This window comes from Gossypium hirsutum, chromosome A02 (assembly GCF_007990345.1).
Source record: "Gossypium hirsutum isolate 1008001.06 chromosome A02, Gossypium_hirsutum_v2.1, whole genome shotgun sequence".
Classification (NCBI taxonomy): Eukaryota; Viridiplantae; Streptophyta; class Magnoliopsida; order Malvales; family Malvaceae; genus Gossypium; species Gossypium hirsutum.
This window is the reverse complement of record NC_053425.1, coordinates 104191149-104210338: the sequence shown is the minus strand read 5'-3', so window position 1 is coordinate 104210338 and position 19190 is coordinate 104191149. Positions and strand designations below refer to the sequence as shown.

At 34.6% G+C, this 19190-nt stretch overlaps 2 protein-coding genes across 2 annotated transcripts; both read right to left on the bottom strand.

The window, feature by feature from the left end:
* Nucleotides 1–2649: 2649 nt before the first annotated feature.
* LOC121212142 (uncharacterized) lies at nt 2650–4482 on the bottom strand. Its single transcript, XM_041084394.1, has 2 exons — nt 3766–4482; nt 2650–3696 (listed from the first exon to the last, which is right to left on the bottom strand). Exons 1-2 carry the CDS (start codon nt 4480–4482, stop codon nt 2650–2652), a joined length of 1764 nt encoding a protein of 587 aa, XP_040940328.1.
* Nucleotides 4483–15999: 11517 nt separating this feature from the next.
* LOC121209257 (probable E3 ubiquitin-protein ligase EDA40) lies at nt 16000–18435 on the bottom strand. The gene is made up of 2 exons (XM_041079787.1): nt 17864–18435; nt 16000–17784 (listed from the first exon to the last, which is right to left on the bottom strand). Exons 1-2 carry the CDS (start codon nt 18197–18199, stop codon nt 16102–16104), a joined length of 2019 nt encoding a protein of 672 aa, XP_040935721.1. The 5' UTR covers nt 18200–18435; the 3' UTR covers nt 16000–16101.
* Nucleotides 18436–19190: the final 755 nt, after the last annotated feature.

The window sequence follows — 19190 nt, the reverse complement described above, 5'->3', positions numbered from 1 at the left end:
TTCTCAACGTTCTTTTTTCGTTTTCAATAGCTTGGTCTGGGTACTCACAATTCTTCACATATCGCAGGATATCTCAGTAGCTTCATTTTTTTCTTCTTCTTCGAGGTTGTAACAATGAGTCGGGGCCTCGTAAATGCTCATTTGGATTAGTTTCACATCCTCTGGTTGGTTCACCTTGATCATAGAAGCTAAAGTTGCTAGGGCTCAGCCATCTGATTTTCTTCTCGCAGGAGGTAGCAGAAGACAATATCATCAAACTCTTTAATTAATTCAAGGATCAGCTTTCGATAATTGATCAACTTGGGGTCTCTCGTCTCCCATTCACCTTTGAGTTGATAAATCACTAGGGCAAAATCTCCATATACCTCTAACACCTTGATTTTACGTTCTATGGCCGCACGTATTCCCATGATGCATGCTTCGTATTCTGCCATATTGTTCGTGCAGTCAAAATCCAATTTACTAGTGAAGGGATAATGATCTCCGTTCGGGGATACCAGGACTGCCCCGATTCTATTGCCCACGGCATTTGATGCTCCGTCAAAGTTTAGCTTCCAAGGATGACTTTCTTGAGGGTCTTCTTCAGTGGTTGCTATGTACATTAGATCTTCATTTGGGAAGATAAAGTTTAGAGGCTCGTAGTCCTCTAGGGCTCTGCTGGCTAGAAAATCTGCTATCGCACTCTCTTTTACGGCCTTCTGGTTCACATAGACTATATCGAATTCAGAAAGTAGAATTTGCCATTGGGCCATTCTCCCGTTCAAGGCAGTCGACTCCATCAAGTACTTCAGAGGGTCCATTTTAGAGATTAGCCAAGTTGTGTGATACAACATGTATTGTCTCAGTCTTCGAGTTGTCTAGATTAAGGCACAACACAACTTTTCAATCAATGAGTATCTCGTCTCACACTCAGTAAACTTTTTACTGAGGTAATATATCGCTCTTTCTTTCCTTCCTAATTCATCGTGTTGGCCAAGCACGCATCCCATAAAATTTTCAAATACCGTCAAATACAGTATCAGTGGCTTATCTAGACTAGGTGGTGTCAACATTGGGGTATTAGACAAGTATTGCTTAACTTTGTCGAACGTCTTCTGGCATTCCTCGTCCCAAACACCAGGGTTGTGTTTCTTAAGGAGACGGAATATGGGGTCACATTTATCGGTTAGTTGTGAAATAAACCGAGCGATGTAATTTAATCTTCCTAGGCATCCTCAAACTTCCTTTTGAGTTCGTGGTGGAGGTAACTCTTGTATGGCTTTGACTTTATCTGGGTCAATCTCAATCCCTTTTTCACAGACCACGAATCCTAGTAGTTTTCCTGATTTGGCCCGAAGGTACATTTTACTGGATTAAGTTTTAACTAGAATTTCCTCAACCACAAAAATAATTTCCTCAAAACTTGCACATGCTCTTCTTCAGTCTGAGATTTGGCGATCATGTCGTCGACGTAGACTTCAATTTCTTTATGCATCATATCATGGAATAGGGTTACCATGGCTCTCTGATATGTTGCTCCCGTATTTTTCAATCCTAACGGCATCACCTTATAGCAAAAGGTTCCCCACATGGTCACAAATATGGTTTTATTCATGTCTTCAGGATGCATTTTGATCTGATTGTACCCCGAGAAACCATCCATGAAGGAGAAGAGTGAGTAACCTACCGTGTTATCCACTAAGGTGTCAATATGAGGCAATAGGAAATTATCCTTTGGGCTGGCTTTGTTTAAGTCTCTATAGTCTACACACATCCGTACTTTTCTATCTTTTTTAGGGATGAGGACGATGTTGGCTACCCATTCCGAGTACTTAACTACTTGTAAGAAACCAGCATCAAATTACTTCTTAACCTCCTCCTTTATTTTCAACAAAACATCTGGCCGCATTCTTCGAAGCTTTTGCTGAACTGGCTTGCATTCTTCTTTGATGGGGAGCCTATGTACCACAATTTCAATACTTAGCCCAGATATATCTTGATATAACCATGCAAAGACATCATTGAACTCTTGAAGTAACTCAATAAGGCCCCGTTTTGTCTCTGTGGTAATGCAAGCTCCGATCTTTACTTCTTTCCTTTCTATTTCATCTCCCAAGTTTACGACTTCTACGGTCTCTTTGTGGGGTAGAATCTGTTTCTCCTCGTGTTCTACCATCTTTAACAAATCAGGATATAAGTTACAGTCTCTGTCATCCTCAAAGTTCTGAGATCCCTCTAGACACATATCTCGCTCAAAAGGAGACTCTGAGTTAGTAGCAACGTCACTCACATCGTTCATATCTGGAGACCTATTATAGGTGCGAAGAAAGATACAAAGAACAAAAGAATCTAAGAATAATAATATGTATGGTATGATCATGAATAAAAGAATAAAAGAATATTTGCACGAAATAAGTCAAAAGGATGCATTTCATTGAAATAACGATTTCAAACATAAGCCTATTTCACAAAAGGACACTTATTACTCCTAGGCCTGAAGTAATAGGTGTGTTTTGAGTACTACTTTATGTTAGTTCTAAAGACTATAGGAATCTCTTCCGCAGTCCAATTATTCAGAACACTTTCCGGCTCATAAGGGTGAATGCCCGACAAATCTTCAACTCTATTCCTTTCTTCATATGCGGCGTTAATGCTTAAGTCTTCCAACATTTATTCAGAAAATCCTTTCCTTGTTGCTCTTCCTTCAGAGTAAATAGTCCCTCCTGACACGAATGTTCTGGATATGTGGGGAAAGGTCATCGGCTCCCACTTAACCTCTTCCCCACTTAAACGCGCTCTTCTCATTTCTTGTTTCTTCTCTTGGTCATTTTTCTTTTGTTTTGCATCCGGCTTGAATCCTAAGCCAAAGCGGTCTCGTTTGTCCATGAGCATAGGTGCTTCAACCTTCCCTTGTAGGCTTCTTCCAAGCTCTTTCCCTGGCAAAGCTCCTTTCCCAACCGTCAGTAGTAGGCCCATTCTTGTAGTTTTAAAGATGTTGGGCGTCAGGATCTTATTTCCTTCAATAACAAAGGTCGCATTAACAAATTCTAACGACCGAAAATAATACTCTATGGCTTCATCATCTACCCCCACATATAGTGCATTGCTGGGAACGGATGCAATGATATCTTCTTCCGCATTCACGGTCACCAATCGTCCTTCCATTAGAAATTTGAGCTTTTGATGTAACGATGACGACACTGCCCCCGCTGAGTGAATCCAAGGCCTTCCCAATAAGCAATTGTAAGAAGGCCTGATGTCCATTACCAAGAAATCTATCTCGTACGTGCTAGGGCCAATTAAAAAAGGGTATTTCGATCCTCCCATTACTTTCCTTTCGGTACCATCGAACGCCCTCACCACATTTTGACATGTTTTTATATGGGAACTATCCACAGGCAACTTATTTAAAGTGGATAGAGGTAGGACGTTTAGTGTCGATCCATTATCAATCAATACCCTCGGCAATGTAAATCCCTTGTAACGTGTGGTAATGTGTAGAACCTTTGTGGACCCCATACCTCCCGATGGTATTTCATCGTCGTTAAAGAAAATGAAGTTGTCGACACTTATATTATTGACTAAGCGGTCTAGTTTGTTTACAGAGATATCGTTAGCAACATAAGTTTCATTCAGCACCTTCATCAATGCGCTGCGATGGGTTTCGGAGCTCAAGAGTAAGGCCAGTACCGATATACGAGCTGGTTGTTTGTGCAACTATTCTACGACACTATATTCGCTGTGCTTCAAGAATTTTAAGAATTCTTTTGCTTCTTTTTCAGTCACTGGCTCATTAACAGTTGGTTCAGGTCTCGCCGGCTTCTCTTTCTCTTGTTCAATTGCTAATGATTTTCCTTTAACCTGCTCGACTTTTGTATTTGGGGTATAACGCCTTCCGCTGCGCATATAAAAACCCTCATCTTGACCTTCCTCTGATGCATTAATTGGGATCTCCTCTCTCGGGATTGTCACATTGCAGCTATAGTTCCACGGTACCCTTTTGCTATCTTTATAAGGGAAAGCAACGGGCTTCTGGATTACGACCTTTGACGCAACTTGTGCCCTGACTTCATTCATTCTTGGACGCGATATGATAACCATTAGGTGGTTGACTTTGTAAACGTCCTTCATCGACCTCTCTTCGGAGGCACACACATCTGTTTCTTCTGGGCTCCCAACATATTCGAAGAATTTCAACTCCTTATTATCCATCAATCCTTGTAATAAAACCCTGAATTCACTACATTTCTGAATCTCGTGATCTTCTTGATCATGGAACTCGTAATAATTTTTTACTTCTCGGGGTCTGACCCTTGAATTCTGTGTTATCAACCCTCTTTCCACCATTTTCTTCCATACTTCTTTCAGCGGGGTGTTCACTTCTGCAATATTCACCTTAATTTCTTTCCCTGAACTCTCGATTATCGCATTTATCCCCATATCTCCATGGTTGGGTAATAGATTCTCTGTATTGGATGTATCGTCAAATTTCACGATGCCCATGCTGATGAGTCTTTCAACCAATTTCTTGAAAGTGGTGCAGTTTTCTATTGAGTGTCCTGTGGCTCCTGTATGGTATTCGCATTGGGCATTTGCGTCATACCATTTTGGGTATGGAGGTTGCATTGGCTTTAGATAGAATGGAGACACGACACGTGCATCGAATAAACTTTGGTATAACTCCTTGTACGTCATTGGAATGGGCGTAAATTGGAGTTTCTCCCTATTTTGCTTTGTATTGGGCTCTTGTCTGGGTGGGCCCTGCTGACCAGTGGTTGTGGACTTTGGTTGGCTTACGGTGATCGATTTCGAATATGAGCTCACATTATTCACCTCGTGCTATTTCTTCCTCGATGTTGACCTCTTGGCGTTTTTCGCAGCCTCTATTTTCCCACATCTTATTACGTTTTCTATCATTTCTCCAGATATTACTATGTCTGAAAAACTCTTGGTTGCGCTTCCCAGCATGTGGTTAATAAAAGGTGCCTTCAGGGTGTTGATGAAGAGCATAGCGGTTTCCTTTTCCAATAGAGGGGGTTGGACTTGTGTGGCCACCTCTCTCTATCGCTGGGCATACTGCCTAAAGCTCTCATTATGTTTTTTCCATATTCTGTAAAGTGATTCTATCAGGGGCTATGTCTGTCACATGTCCATACTGCTTCATGAAAGCTTGTGCTAGATCTTTCCATGAACCGATCTGGGCGCGACTCAGTTGGTTGTACCATCTAGAAGCGGCCCCAACCAGACTTTCTTGGAAGCAGTGAATTAATAGTTGGTCATTATTGACATGACCTGCCATTCGTCTGCAGAACATCGTAATATGGGCTTCCAGGCAAGTAGTCTCATTGTACTTCTCAAATCCTAGCATCTTGAATTTGTGAGGAAGCACCAAATCTGGAACCAAGCTTAAATCTTTGGCATCAACTCTATGATGCCCATCATCATTTTCTAAAATCTTAAATTTTTCCTTCAACCATTTGCAGCGTTCTTCCAACTGTCTTGCAGCCTCAGTTCTTAAGTCATCTTTTTCAACCATGTCTAAATCAGGAATAGCAGGATTTGCAGGATTATCGCCCAAATTGAATCCTGAATCAATTGGGAAATTTATAGGGATCCCAGCATCAGTCGGCCTTTGTTGAGGCCTTATAGTGACAAATGACCTTCGGGGATATGCCTCAGGTTGGGTTTGTACGTGAGATGGAGTGAAACCAGGGGGATGACCCTCATTCTCCTCTTCAGTGATTGCCATGGGAGTCTTTCCCTTATCAATGGCTCTTAGTAGTTGAGCCATCTCAGCTATCATGTTCCTTTGAGCCTCCATCATTTGTTCCCTCATATCATTTTACATTTTTGCCAATTGCTCTTGCAATTGGTCCTGCATGTCTTTCTGTAACTGTTTAAATCTTTGGTCCATATTTCTCGACTTAGCGCATGTACTGTAGGGATGTGTTGCTTCCAGATTTTCTTTCTCCCACTCTCCTTCTCCCTAATAATTTTAACTAATTAGGGTCTTTCTATAAACTCAAATGCATATGATGTGATGAAATGCAAATGCTGAATGCAAAAAGATGTCGATTTTGATTCAGTTTCATTTTAGAAAACGTTATTTAAGGAACAAAAATCTTTTCGTAAAACAGATTACAAATACACTTTTGCCCGTAGGCCTAAAGTCTTAACCCTATCTAATAATAATGCTAACTCTTGTTCTTTGTCTGACGATGACTCATACATCATACTCAGCGTTCTAGCTTGTATTGCCAAATCTTGCAAGTATTTAGCAACCTCTCGAATCTGAACTAGGGCCTCTTCCATGACATGATCCCTATCTCTTAATTGATCCCGAAGATGGTGAAGTTCTCCCTTCCACTGTTCTTCTCTTGTCTCAAGCTGCTCAATCCGTACCTCATAGTCCTGTAGTGCCGCTTCTAACTCTCTAATGTTATGCTACATATTCTCAATCTTGTCCAAGCTTGCCTTTAACTCAATTGCAGAGTTACGACTTCGGTAATGATGAAGGGATCGTCCAAGCTTTGACACCTTAACTTTTAATCCTTGATTTTCTTTCTCTAGGGCCTGATTACAAGACTGCATTTCTTGGAACTTTTTCTCCCAATACTCAGCCTTGACTCTTTCTTCTTGAATCTCTTGTTGCCATTGCTCTAAAGATTTCCCTAATCCGACCCTTTTCAATGTCATCTGAGCTTTCTTATAATGTATCTTTAGGTCATCTCGATCTTCCTCTTTTCCTTTTCCATCTTCTCGACTTCCATCTTTTGAACGTCAACATCGAGACTTAAGCACATTTTCTCCTCTTCGAGTTTCTCAATCCTCTTTTCTAGCTCTGAATTCTTCCTTTCAAACTCTTGCTTCATAACCTCCAACTCCGACGGGATCACTCGCAAGTTCTCCTCTAATGATCGAGCCTCTCCCAAAATCGGCCTAGGGATATTATCGTTGAATCTCTTACTAAACCACCTTTTATACTCAGGAGTTGACGTCGAGCCTTCAGTCAAGATCTTCATACAGAAAGGCTTCTTTCAAGCCTCAGAAATCTCCCGCATCTTCTTCTTGTAGTGATCACCTTTATAAGAGAAATCACTCTGAGCTAAACCCTGTGTAGTCGGTATAAACTGCCTTACTTGATACTGCCTTAGAACAAGCAATGGTGTATATCCAACAACTCCTCAAATTCCTGGCAAAGGGACCCAATCGAAACTGCCACATCGGTAAAGGACTTCACTAGGAACCAACCAAGGAGCCTTCCACATAACATCTTCCTTTCGAAGATTCTGAAGAATATCTATCCACCTCTCTTCTGAAATGTCATCTCTTCTAGGCATGTCTACAACTTCCTTTAAGGGAGAATAACCCTCAAAGAATACCCGGCAAGGATCCTTATCAAGCTTCCAGAAGTGGCTATGAAACCAGACCAACAATAATTATGCACATCCAATGAACCTTCCTTCACCGGTTCTTCGACATGCATTCAAGGATCTTATCATCTCAGCTAGGATCGCGGGCATAGGTGTGTTCTGTTTACCAAGTCGATCGAATAAATCCGCAACCGCCTCATCTATATACCTCAACGCCTTTGGGAAAATCACCATACCATAAATACTCAAAGCTAGGACGTCTACCTTTTTCTTCACGTCTGGATGTGTCGATATCAAATCCCTTAAAACGGCCCATGGAATACATTTACTATCACCCTTTTGCTGCACAAGAGCTACAGCCCACTGCTCACTCATCCTAGTAATCATTACCAACTTCTTCGTAAAAGTTGGAACGCTAGCAGGCCTGACATAAGCCTTGTGACCCTGAATCTTTGGGCAACGCAATAAAGTCGTATACTCCTCCAAAGTAGGTACAAGATCAACATCCCCAAATGTAAAGCAACTATAAGCAGGGTTCCAGAACTGTACCATAGCTCGAAACAAGTGTCTATCTACCTTGACGTCTAGCAAATATGGAAGGTCTCCAAATTTCGATAGAAAAGCTGCTTAGCTTTATCATCCCATTGGGCCCAAATGTTTCTCAACTCCTGCAACTCATTTTGCGTCAAATTAACACGGGTGAAATCCCATAATTCTGACGTATATCCCTCAGTGACACTATCTCCTTTCTCTAACCGGGTTTTCTCTGACCAGGTACAGACAGAAGTATTGTCCTCCACTTTACTAAGGTATTCGTTCCTCATTATAAAACTTCCTAACTCAGAAATCGAACCTTGAATCGACACCTTTTAATGATGAATGGTATGCGATAATGACAAAAAAATAAAATAAAAAACAAGTTAGTATCATATAAAAATATGTAATAAACAAGCACTTATAAAGGTAGGTACTAAAGGTCATCCTCATACTACCTCGGGCAAGCACTTAAAGTTCACTAAATGTAGTTCGATTCTGAAGCAAAGGTACCTGAACCAGCAAATTCCTCGATCCTCACCCATTATAGGCTCATATGGACCAAGTTCAGTTCAGGGGAATACATTTTCTTATGCCCATGCGGAGGTGAAAACCTCACGAAGACATAGGTACGGATGTATTCCGGAAGAGATCCTCTAGCCCATGCGGAGGTGAAAACCTCACGAAAGCATAGTTTCTCACTCCCACTTAAAAGGTGTGACCACAACGGTCATGCAATGCGATGCAAAACTAAGGACTCAAACCAATGCAGCAGGTATTATACCATAAACCACTAAAAAGCTGATGAAATGCAATGAAATGATCGTATTTCAAAACCAGATTTTCAATTTTCGATAAAAAGACAAAAGTTAATCAACTTGTGGCTTGACTCTCTTATTTAGTCCCCAGCGGAGTCGCCAAGCTGTCGTAACCATTTTTTTTGAAAAAACGGGAATCGACTTAGATTTTTGGAAATGAAAATGAATAGAGGAGTCGCCACCAATCTTTTTTGATGAGGTGTGATCGGATCACCTTAAATTAATCATTTTAATAAAAGTTAAGATTTACTAAAACGATAATTTTTGGTCTACGAAAATCAGAAAATGAGTTCGAGAGTCGGTTACGCGCGAGGAAGGATTAGCACCCTCGATACGCCCAAAATTGGCACCTAGTTGATTAATTAGTGTCTTAGTGTCGAAAATTTGAAAACTTGAAAGAATTTAAAATACGATCCCTCTTTGTAAAGAAAATGCTCAAATGTTAAAAACCTTCTCGTCTCACAATATAAAATGTCACATCCAGTAAGTTAGGACACGACATCTTGAATTTTCGAGAGCGAGCTTGCCTTTTATATAAAAATTCGTGTATTTCAAAAGGTTATTCAGTTAGTTAAGTTGAACGAGGAAAATCGAAAACCAGTAAGTTAAGGCACGTTTCCTCGAATTTTCGAACACCGAATATTGCCTTTACTTGCAAAAATCTTATTTCGAGGTAACAAAATGCCATACCCAGTAAGTTAGGGCACAACACCTCGTATCTCTGAGAATAAGCATTTTTCAAAACTCATGTCGCGATTTAAAAGAGTATTCCGTTATTTAGGTTAAAGGAGAAAAATCGAAATTCAATAAGTTAATGCACGATTGTCTCAAATTACCAAATACGGAATATTACTTTTATGAAAGAATTATTATTGGGTTGGATATAATGATAATAATAATAAAGTAAAGTAAATAATAATACTATATATAAATATATATATGTATATAATAGAAATACACACTACTATATAATAATAATAATAAATATAGAAATTCAAAAAAGCAAATATAATAAAAATATTAAATTAAAGTAATAAAAAACAATATTATATATAAATATATATATACATAAAAATATACACTAATATATAATAATAATAGTAATAGTAAAAATAATGAAAATATGAGTAATATTAATAATATATTTAGAATACAAAAGTAAAGTAACAACAATAGGGGTGATAATAATAATAATAATAATACAAACAATAATACATATATATATATATATAATAGTAGTCAGAAATAAAAAATAATAGAAGTAACAATAATGATAGTAATAATATAAATAAATATGGAGAGGGTATATATAATATAATAATAATATAAATAATAATATATACATGAGAAATAATAATAATAATATAAATAATAGTAAAAATAATAAAATAAAAAAAATAAAACAAAGCTCTTAACTCTCTCCCTCTTTACCCATTCCGGCCATGGTCCGGTCAATACCCAGGAGCCGGACCGGCGCCGTCTGCAGTCTTTGCTGCCGTCGTCGGCCACCGTGCACGGTGGCCGGAATTTAAAAAATGTATTATTTTTTGTTTTCTTTTTTATTTTTATATCTAAATATATGTATACTATTTTTGAAAGAAAAGAAAAAAAGAAAAAATGTTTATATGTACAAAAAAAATGAAAATAAAAAAGAAAAAAAGAAATAAAAACCTTAACGCGTTTGAATCTTTTCTTCTTCAATACTCGTTTTTTTTATTTCAGATTTGCTTGCAAATCTTTTGCTTTTACATTCTTCTCTTTTTTTTATCAAAAAAACCTTTAAAAAATACAATTATTTCCTCCTCTCCCCTTTACAATGGACTTTTGGTTTTGCTTTTATAGCCATCTTACATACATTTCTTATCATTCTATGTCTCTTCTCCATTTGACAGTGTAGGTGCAAGTGGGAGGCGAGGTGGTGGAGTAGGTGCAAGTGGGAAGCGAGGTGGCTAGGGTTTTGTCTTTTTTATTTTTTTAAAAAAATAAGTTTAGGTTGTATTGGGCTAGGGTTTTTATTATTTGGGCTTAGCTTTGGATCTGATTTTATAATTGGGTAGAATTTAGGTTTGATTTTAATTTGTTGGGCCGGGCAAATTTGGGCCTCTACAATATGGAATTCACCAACTCAACAATTATATGCATAGAATTAACAACAGTAAATAGTTTATTAATTTATAGCAAAAATCATCAATCTAATATTATGTGTTTACACTAACTTCTCAATCTTTGCCAAATACTAAGATTAAATTCTGGCAAAGTAAATTACAAAACTAATTTCTCAATTTTCATAAAGTAAATAGATGGATTTCGTATTTAGACAAGAAAAAAAACCCTAATATTATCAATATTTTTTTGTATCTGTATTTTATAACTCGAAAAGGGAATTGATTGTTAGGAGCTGAATCCAAACTCTTATATCATACAATTAATATTTCAAGTTAGGATAGAGGTATTCAAGTTTTTGTTTGAAAATTAAGGTGATATCATAATAATTACATAAGTGTGGTCCATATGCATAATTTCAACCATATCATCAATTTCTACTTCTTCAAGATAAGGATTTAAAAAGCAAAGACCCAAAATAATTTTCTTCTTTTCTTATTTATTCAAATGATTGTTTTCATAGTTTTCAGCTATCAATATTAAGAATTTTTCTGCCAACTGCTATTTTTTTTTCCACAAATTAGTTCAAAAATAAATTTTATTTCATCTATGAACTTAGATGCTAAATTAGGATCCTTTGAAATTTTTCTCATTGAATTCTTTGCCAAATAGTTTATATTACAAAAATGGATTAGTAACTTTTATATATATATAGAAAAGGATTGTATGAAACAGTTATGCCTCGTTATTTGTATCTATTTTTCAATAATTTAATGTCATATCAGTATTTTTATCCTAAAAAGAAAAAGAAAAATCAAATCCAAATGAAAATCTTAAAATTCAAGATAAAATTGCTGATATGACATTAAACTATTGGAAAAAGATAATATCTTTATTTCATATAATCATTTCTCGTAAATATATAATTACTATAAAACCAATGTGATTTTAGACACTTTTATAATTTTTTATAATTAATCTTTTAATAATTCAAACGTTGAATTTCTTAATATAATTATATTTTTATGCATATAAAAAATTAAATTAGTATGATATTTTTATCATATAAATTCAAAATACCATCTATATTAATATATATTTAATGATAAATTCTTTTTATATAAAATATATAATTAAAAAAATTAATTTACACTAAACTTTATCATCTACATAAATTGAGGCACAAAAAAGTTACAAAAGTGTTAAAACATACACTTTCTAATTATCATATCCCAACCTTCAGTTCAATTGATTAATCCATAAATTTTCAATTAAAAATAAAGTTATTTTTTTGAATAAAAATGATTATTTTTTGTTTTGGTCTCTCTACTATTTTCAAATTTGATATTTAGTCTGTATATTTTTAATTTAGCATAAATTTCTCCTCTACTTTTATAATATTATTTGTTAGTTCATACAATTACGTCATTAATTATTTCAACTAAAATATTGATATAGATTTCTTCTTAAAAACACTCATTCTAATTCATTATCCGTAGGTAAAAGCCCTTGTACCCCACAAATGATAAAATTATAGTTTAGTATTTTCAAAAATTGACAAGTTGTAAATTGAAATAATAGTAAAATTGTATATTGATCTTAAAAAATTTATAATTTAATTTTAATCCTCAATTTTTTTTTAGCTTTGTCATTACTCATCATGTTGACATAGAATTTTTTTTTATAAAAAAACAATCCACTCTAATATTAAATATATTCACTGTTTAGTCCAATTAATTGCACTATAAAAATTTAAATATCAATTTATACTATGGGACCAAAACTAGACTTTAGCTTTAAAAAATCAAACTTTCAATTATTTTACAAATAAGTTATTTTGGTACAAATTTTCGATTTAACAAATAGATTTGATTCAAAAATTTACCCCACTTAAATGTCATATTCAATCAAATCCAGAAATGAACATTATTGAGAAAGTTTGGGTTTTTTTTTTTTACTTTACAACAAAGAGAAAATAGAGTTAATTTATTGATTTAATCATGGTGGTGGCGTCGTAATATTGATGATGATAATGAGGATAGCCGTTTATCTTTATTTATTTTATTTATGACAGCTAGGAAAGTTGTATTTTATTTATTTAATTTTTAACTATTATTATTTCCTTAAATCTTTGATGTTTCTTTTTTGTGCATGTCTTTATTTTGGTTGTAGGAAGCAGACATAATTATGGCCACCCACAATGTTACCCAATTTTTCTAGTAGTAGTCTACATGAATTCGAGTGTGCATCCACCTTTTCCCATAGTATATATAATGCCATCTCCACTTTCATTCTCTTTTTACCCTAAACCCCATTTGATTTCCAAAAAAAATACAATATTATGAGTAAAATATCGGGTATGTTTTATTATTTGTTTGCTGGGAGAAATTAAAAAATTGTTTTACGGGAGATTAAAGATGAATCATAAATTTTGGAAGGTTAAATTGTAATTTTATTATTATATTAATTCATAATGTTATAAATTTTAAAGAAATTAAAGGCAATTTTACTAGGGGCACGATTAATTTAATTGTACCATACATTCCAAAACTTTTGAAATTATTTCTATAAAGTCCTTTCATTATTAAAACCATTAATTTAATTGAGATGTTAAATATTATGTGTCATAGTTTAAAATAAAAAGTTTAAAGAAAAATGAATATTAAAAAATTTTGATTTTGAAATTTTTAAAACTTTTATAAAAGCTTTATAGCTCACTTTTTTTTATTTAGTTTTTACTTTTTTTTAAAAATTATTTTAAATTATGCTATATAAAATTTAACATTTCGTTTAATGATTAGATTAACGATTTGAATAATTAAAAAACTTAATTAATATAACATTTATAATTAAACATAATTACAATCATAATTGATGAAATTAATTCTATAATCTCTTAATCTCTAAAACCAACTACTATTTTGCATTGGAAGTGATTTAACATCTTTTCCTTCACATTCTTCCAAGTACATGCTCGCCCTTTGCCTTGAATAATGATATACTTTGGTCCACTTTTTCTTTGAAATTAATTAAAGGATAAAATATGTAATAAGTTGTTATATTTTTGTAAATTTAAAATTTTGTTTTTATATTTTATATTTTATATTTTTAGAATTTTATTTTATATATTTTTTATTTTTAAAATTTTAAAATTTAAGTCTAATTAATAACACTGTTAAATTTATTTTATTAAATTTAGGTTCATTACAATGTCATTTTTTAGTTACATGACTATTAAATGAGTATTTAAAAATAGAAAGACTAAATTTTTGTAATAAAAATTCATAGACTAAATTTTAATTTTGTGAAGGTACATGGACTTATAACATATTTTAACTTTAACTAAGCCTCATTCTACTAATAAAATCTTAGCTCAATAATATTGAAATTTTGAAAGTCATGAAATCTCGAATTTGAGTGTGATTTTTTCTCTAAAATTATTTTGATTATAATTAATTAGAATTTAATTAATCATTAAATTAAATTATTGAAATCAATAATTTGAATTCAAGTTTCGAAAAAAACTAAATCCATTCACTTTAGTACGACACCAAGCACTTGGAATGGTTTGGGTTAGTGAAGATTAGTCTAAATTGGATGAATGGGTATTTTGTGGGCACTAAGAGAGCAAATCTTGATAGTGCGGGACACATTAGCCGCATAAAAGGGTAAAAAAAATAGTGTTTTAAATAAAAATCATCATTTCTTTTTTCTTTTTGCTTTATTTGCATTCATTGTACAAACATCAATCCCCAAAATACCTGATTAATTGCTCCCTACAACTTATCATTCAATACCCACATTCATACCATTTTATATCTTTGCTTTTCCATTGTATTTGTTGACTATTTCTCTATTTATTTTTTATATAATATTTAAAATTATTTATACTTTCTCTTTAAATTATAAATAAAAGAATAATATAATTCAATATAATTAAATTCACGTCTTCTTATATAAATACAATTAAATTTTAACTCAATCAGTAATTAATAATAATTTTTTTTAAATCCCAAAAAATTCATTTGGCATTTTCCCATTACCAAAAAGAAGAGAAAAAAATCGCCATACGCGGCTAAAAAGACTAAAGAAAAGAACCCATTACCACCTATCTCATCAATTTGCTGCTACGTTACAAATTTGTGAACGTTTTCCTTGATTTGACCCACCAACTCAAAATTCACACATTTTTAACATTTTTAATTCCCAAAATTCGTGTTCTCATGTTTTTATTTATATGTTTCATCATATCATAATGTATTTACATAAAATATACTAAAAATCTTATATACATTTCATTCACAGTTATATATCAATTACACATCAATTTTGATTTAATTTAAATGAATAATGTTGTGTTATTTTATGTTCGTTTATGTTATACCTATAACTCACGTTCTACTAACTTCTCAAGATAATACTTTAGATTATTAGTCACTTTGCGAGCTAGAAGCATTTGTAAGGTCAAGAGTACCTAATAAACCCAAGCCTTTGTGAGCCCTCAACCTCATAAGCATACATCATTGGGATCATAGTCTTGACATTTTTAAGTAGATTAGATGTTAGGGAATACGAAATGAATACCGAAGTGGCACGTAATGTTCAAATATCTTTTTACTTCTTTTCGAACTCTTTAACTTTTTTAAAAATTTAAAATTTGATCACTCCTAATTATTTATAATTCTCTATTCACCAAATAAATGGTGTGAATCACTATAATTTCAATCTTGTATCAATAATTTATTATAATTATAAATATTTTTTATCTAATATGAAATTAACTTGAATTACTTGTTTTTCAGAAATCATTATTATTAAATAATTGAATTTTCATTCAAAATACAAAAAAAATAAAATAAAACTACTTAACCTTACAGTTTTCAATTTTTGCTTATACCCCATATATCAAAAAAAATTACATCATTTTCTATAATATTCACATAATAAATTAAATCTTATCAAACAATGAAAAATCTAGAATAAAAACAAAAAAGCCAAATAGAGACATGGAACTCAATCAAAAGTCACTGTCTTCTCTTCTCACAATCAAAAGCGCGTAGCCGTCCGCTTCTCCTTGCCCGGTACCGTTCAATTTCTCTGAATTAATCATTTATCTAATAATATATAAAATAAAAATTCAGAAAACACTTAAAAATCCTTTTGTAGGCATTTCATTTAATCACAAAACAGAAGAAAAAAAACTATTTTTTGTTTTATTAGTTTTTGTGTAAATTCATACTACACATTGTTTCGTGTTACAAAATAGCAGTAAATAAAAAAATTTAAAAAAAAATCTAAAATCTGGCATTTTCAAATCCATGCAAATCGCTAACTCTATTCATATGCTTCCTCATGATCGCCACTTTAGCCAATCTCTCCGCTGCTCTCCACGCCGATGTCGGCGTTAACGGCTCGACCTTTTCCTCCACGTGACCGTTACTAATGTTACTAGTACTATTATTTACCCGTTGTCGTTGGTGTCGCCGGTTTAACTCAGCTAATTCGAATTCCAATGTGCGAATAAATTCTTCGCCTGAATTCGAACCTGATTGTATCAACAAAGTTCGAGCTGAGGTAAGGAGTAGGTGAGCCCCTGATAAATCGTTCCGCTCGATCAATCTGCGAGACTCGGCCACAGCGCGCGTGCTCACATGGAGGTTCCTCAACCGTGCCGCGCCGTGGGACGAAGGTCGTACGGACTGCGACAACCGAGGTAAGTTTAGGCTTTGATCTCGCGAGTAGACCATCTCTTGACTGAAGGGATCAATGTAAGCAGCTCGTATGGACATCGCCCTATGGGACCCGCGAGTCGTTACTGGTACTTTCAATTCCACTAATAAGTCTTTCTCCTCGCCCAAATGTAGATCTCCAACTCGCACCGAATTAGACCCGATCAAAGCTGGTCGAGTCGTTAATGAATAGGCCGATGATATCTCAGTCGGGGCAGAACCGGATGAGAATCCGAGTTGAAGCCTCACGTCTTGAACCACGACGCTCAATAGACCATTCACGATTTTGCAAAAGGCATCGTTGTTTGGCGCGTGAGTGCACGATCCGAAACCGAAGGTGTGTACGGGGATATCCGAATGGGCCAAGCGCGTGGTGGAAACAACTGGAAGGTTCTGATTAGTGGGATTGGACTGTGACTGTTTATCATGACAGTCCGATAAGATCATAACACTGGCAACGGCGTTTTTTTCCCTACGATCCTCCAACACTTTGGCCGCCTTTTTGAGAGCGTCGTTGACACTCATCCCTTGTCGGTTACTTCCCAACGCATCGACGATCCTCCTCGCCGATCGCCGTCCGCCGGAACTCATTTTTTTCAACGGCAACAACCGTTTCGAGCTCGACGAGAAAATCACGATCGACAAACGGTCTTTCTCGTCGAGCAAAGAGATAATCAACCGCATCGCACGTTTCACCATCTGCAACCTCATCGCACTCCCGCTAATATCCAACACCGTAACCAAATCAATCGCGGCACGTTTCAACCCACGATGCGTCGCGATTGGCGCGCTCACTTTCATAACCACCACGTAACTCTCGTAACTCCTCCCGGCCGCCACCATCGCTGCCTCTTGCGACAACTGAACGTCCACATTCCTCGCATTACTGGTCGGAGTAACAAAAAAACCTTGGAACCCTTCCTCTTCATCGTCGTCTTCAGTTTCCTCGGATTCAGGAATCGGGTTGAACTGAGAAAGAGAAACCGGCGAAGCCAACGGTTCATCGTCGTTGTAGACCCGAAACGGCTTCGTTTTGACGTCGCCGAAAGTAGTTTTATGGCGCTGTTCGTGGGAGAGTAAAGGGAGTTCTTTCCAGGTGGTGGAACATACAGGGCAAATTTGCAATTGTTGCTTCCTGATATGGGCGGCGACACAATGGAAATGGAAGGAATGAGAACACTCCGCCGTGAAAATCGCCGTGCCTTGCCCCGTTTTCACGCTTTCTAAACAGATCCCACATCGACCACCCTGGAAAAAAAATAAAAAAAAATATAATAATGAAAAAAAAGACAATTTTCAATTGAAAATAAAAGAAGAAGAAGCTTACTTTGGAGATACACAGAGTGGATTTAAGGAAGGAGAAACTAGAAGGGGATTTAGGGGAAGAAGGGGTAGATAAATGAGGTGTTCTGCAATGGAGCTTGGGGCTATTTGGAAGGGATGAAGTAGCAGTAGAAACGGTTCGGCAACGGAGACTGGGGCTTGAACCCGGTCGAGATCGTAACCTTGGTGTTGATGGGTTGGAGAAAAACCCGAACTTTGATGAAAATCTTGGACTTTTAGTACCATGGCTTTCTTCTTGTTGTTGTTTTTCTGGTAAAACAGGGCTGTCCTGTTTTTTAGGAATTGAAGTACAAAAAGCTCTTCTCCAACCGGTCACCATTTTTGAATGCTCTGTTTCAAAGGTGGGATTTTTAGTTTATGAACAAGGATTTAATTTGGTAGTGAAGGAGAAGAAATGGATTGAGCATATGGAAATGGAAATTCTGATAATAATAATAATAACAACAATAAATCTCTGCTTCGCTTCTCTTTAGAAATACTACTCTCCCCAAACAAAAAAGATTACTGTTGGTAATGCTATGAAAAGAAGAAAAAGAATTTTTAAAAACAATTCTATATAATATAGTGGTATATATATACACAGTAGTCTGCAATGGCGATGGCTGATTTGCTAAGTTAATAATTTGGAAATATAATAATGAGGCTTGTGCTGATCCAAAGAGCAGCTGTAAATTATAGACATTTGTTGGTAAGATCATAATTGCCAGTGCCACTCAGTATTAATTATTAAGTTGATATCAATACACACACGATTTTAATATAGGCTCAAATATATTATAGCTACTTAGAATTTAATTTTTCTATTTTTAATTGTATAAATTTAATTTTTTTTACTTTTTCAAATTTTAAAATTGAAGTCTAACTGTTAATTCAGTTAAAATTATTTTGTTAAATTCAAATTCATTATAATAAATTTTTTTAATTAGTTGTTTCCAAGTAAATATTTTATTTTACTTAGTTACATTGAATTTTTTTAATATTAACTTGAGTTTTATGTTTTCAGATTTTATCTTTTTATAAAATGATTTTTTTTATAATTTTTGAACCCTACATAAAATTTTAAAATCATTTTCATAAATAATTCTTACAAAATAAAGTAAACTATATTGTGTCACTCAACTATAAGTCCTTTTTTTTTATCATTCAATTATGATTTTTTTTTAATTTAGTTACTCAACTATGAATTTGTTTCTTTTTAAGTCACTCAACTATTAATTTTTTTTAAATTGATCATCTAACTAATCGAGATTGTTTCTTTATCCATCTTTGTTAATTGCATTGACCGAAGGGTGATGTGGCAGTTGAAAAAT

Bases quoted from the DNA above. Each gene is read 5' to 3' on its own strand.
- LOC121209257 (XM_041079787.1), bottom strand. From the start codon at position 18,199: ATGGTGACCGGTTGGAGAAGAGCTTTTTGTACTTCAATTCCTAAAAAA. The intron at 17,785-17,863 runs GTAAGCTTCTTC...TTTTTTTTCCAG, and splicing joins CCACTCTGTGTATCTCCAAA to GGTGGTCGATGTGGGATCTG.
- LOC121212142 (XM_041084394.1), bottom strand. From the start codon at position 4,482: ATGGGCATCGTGAAATTTGACGATACATCCAATACAGAGAATCTATTA. The intron at 3,697-3,765 runs GTGACTGAAAAA...GTCGTAGAATAG, and splicing joins AACCAACTGTTAATGAGCCA to TTGCACAAACAACCAGCTCG.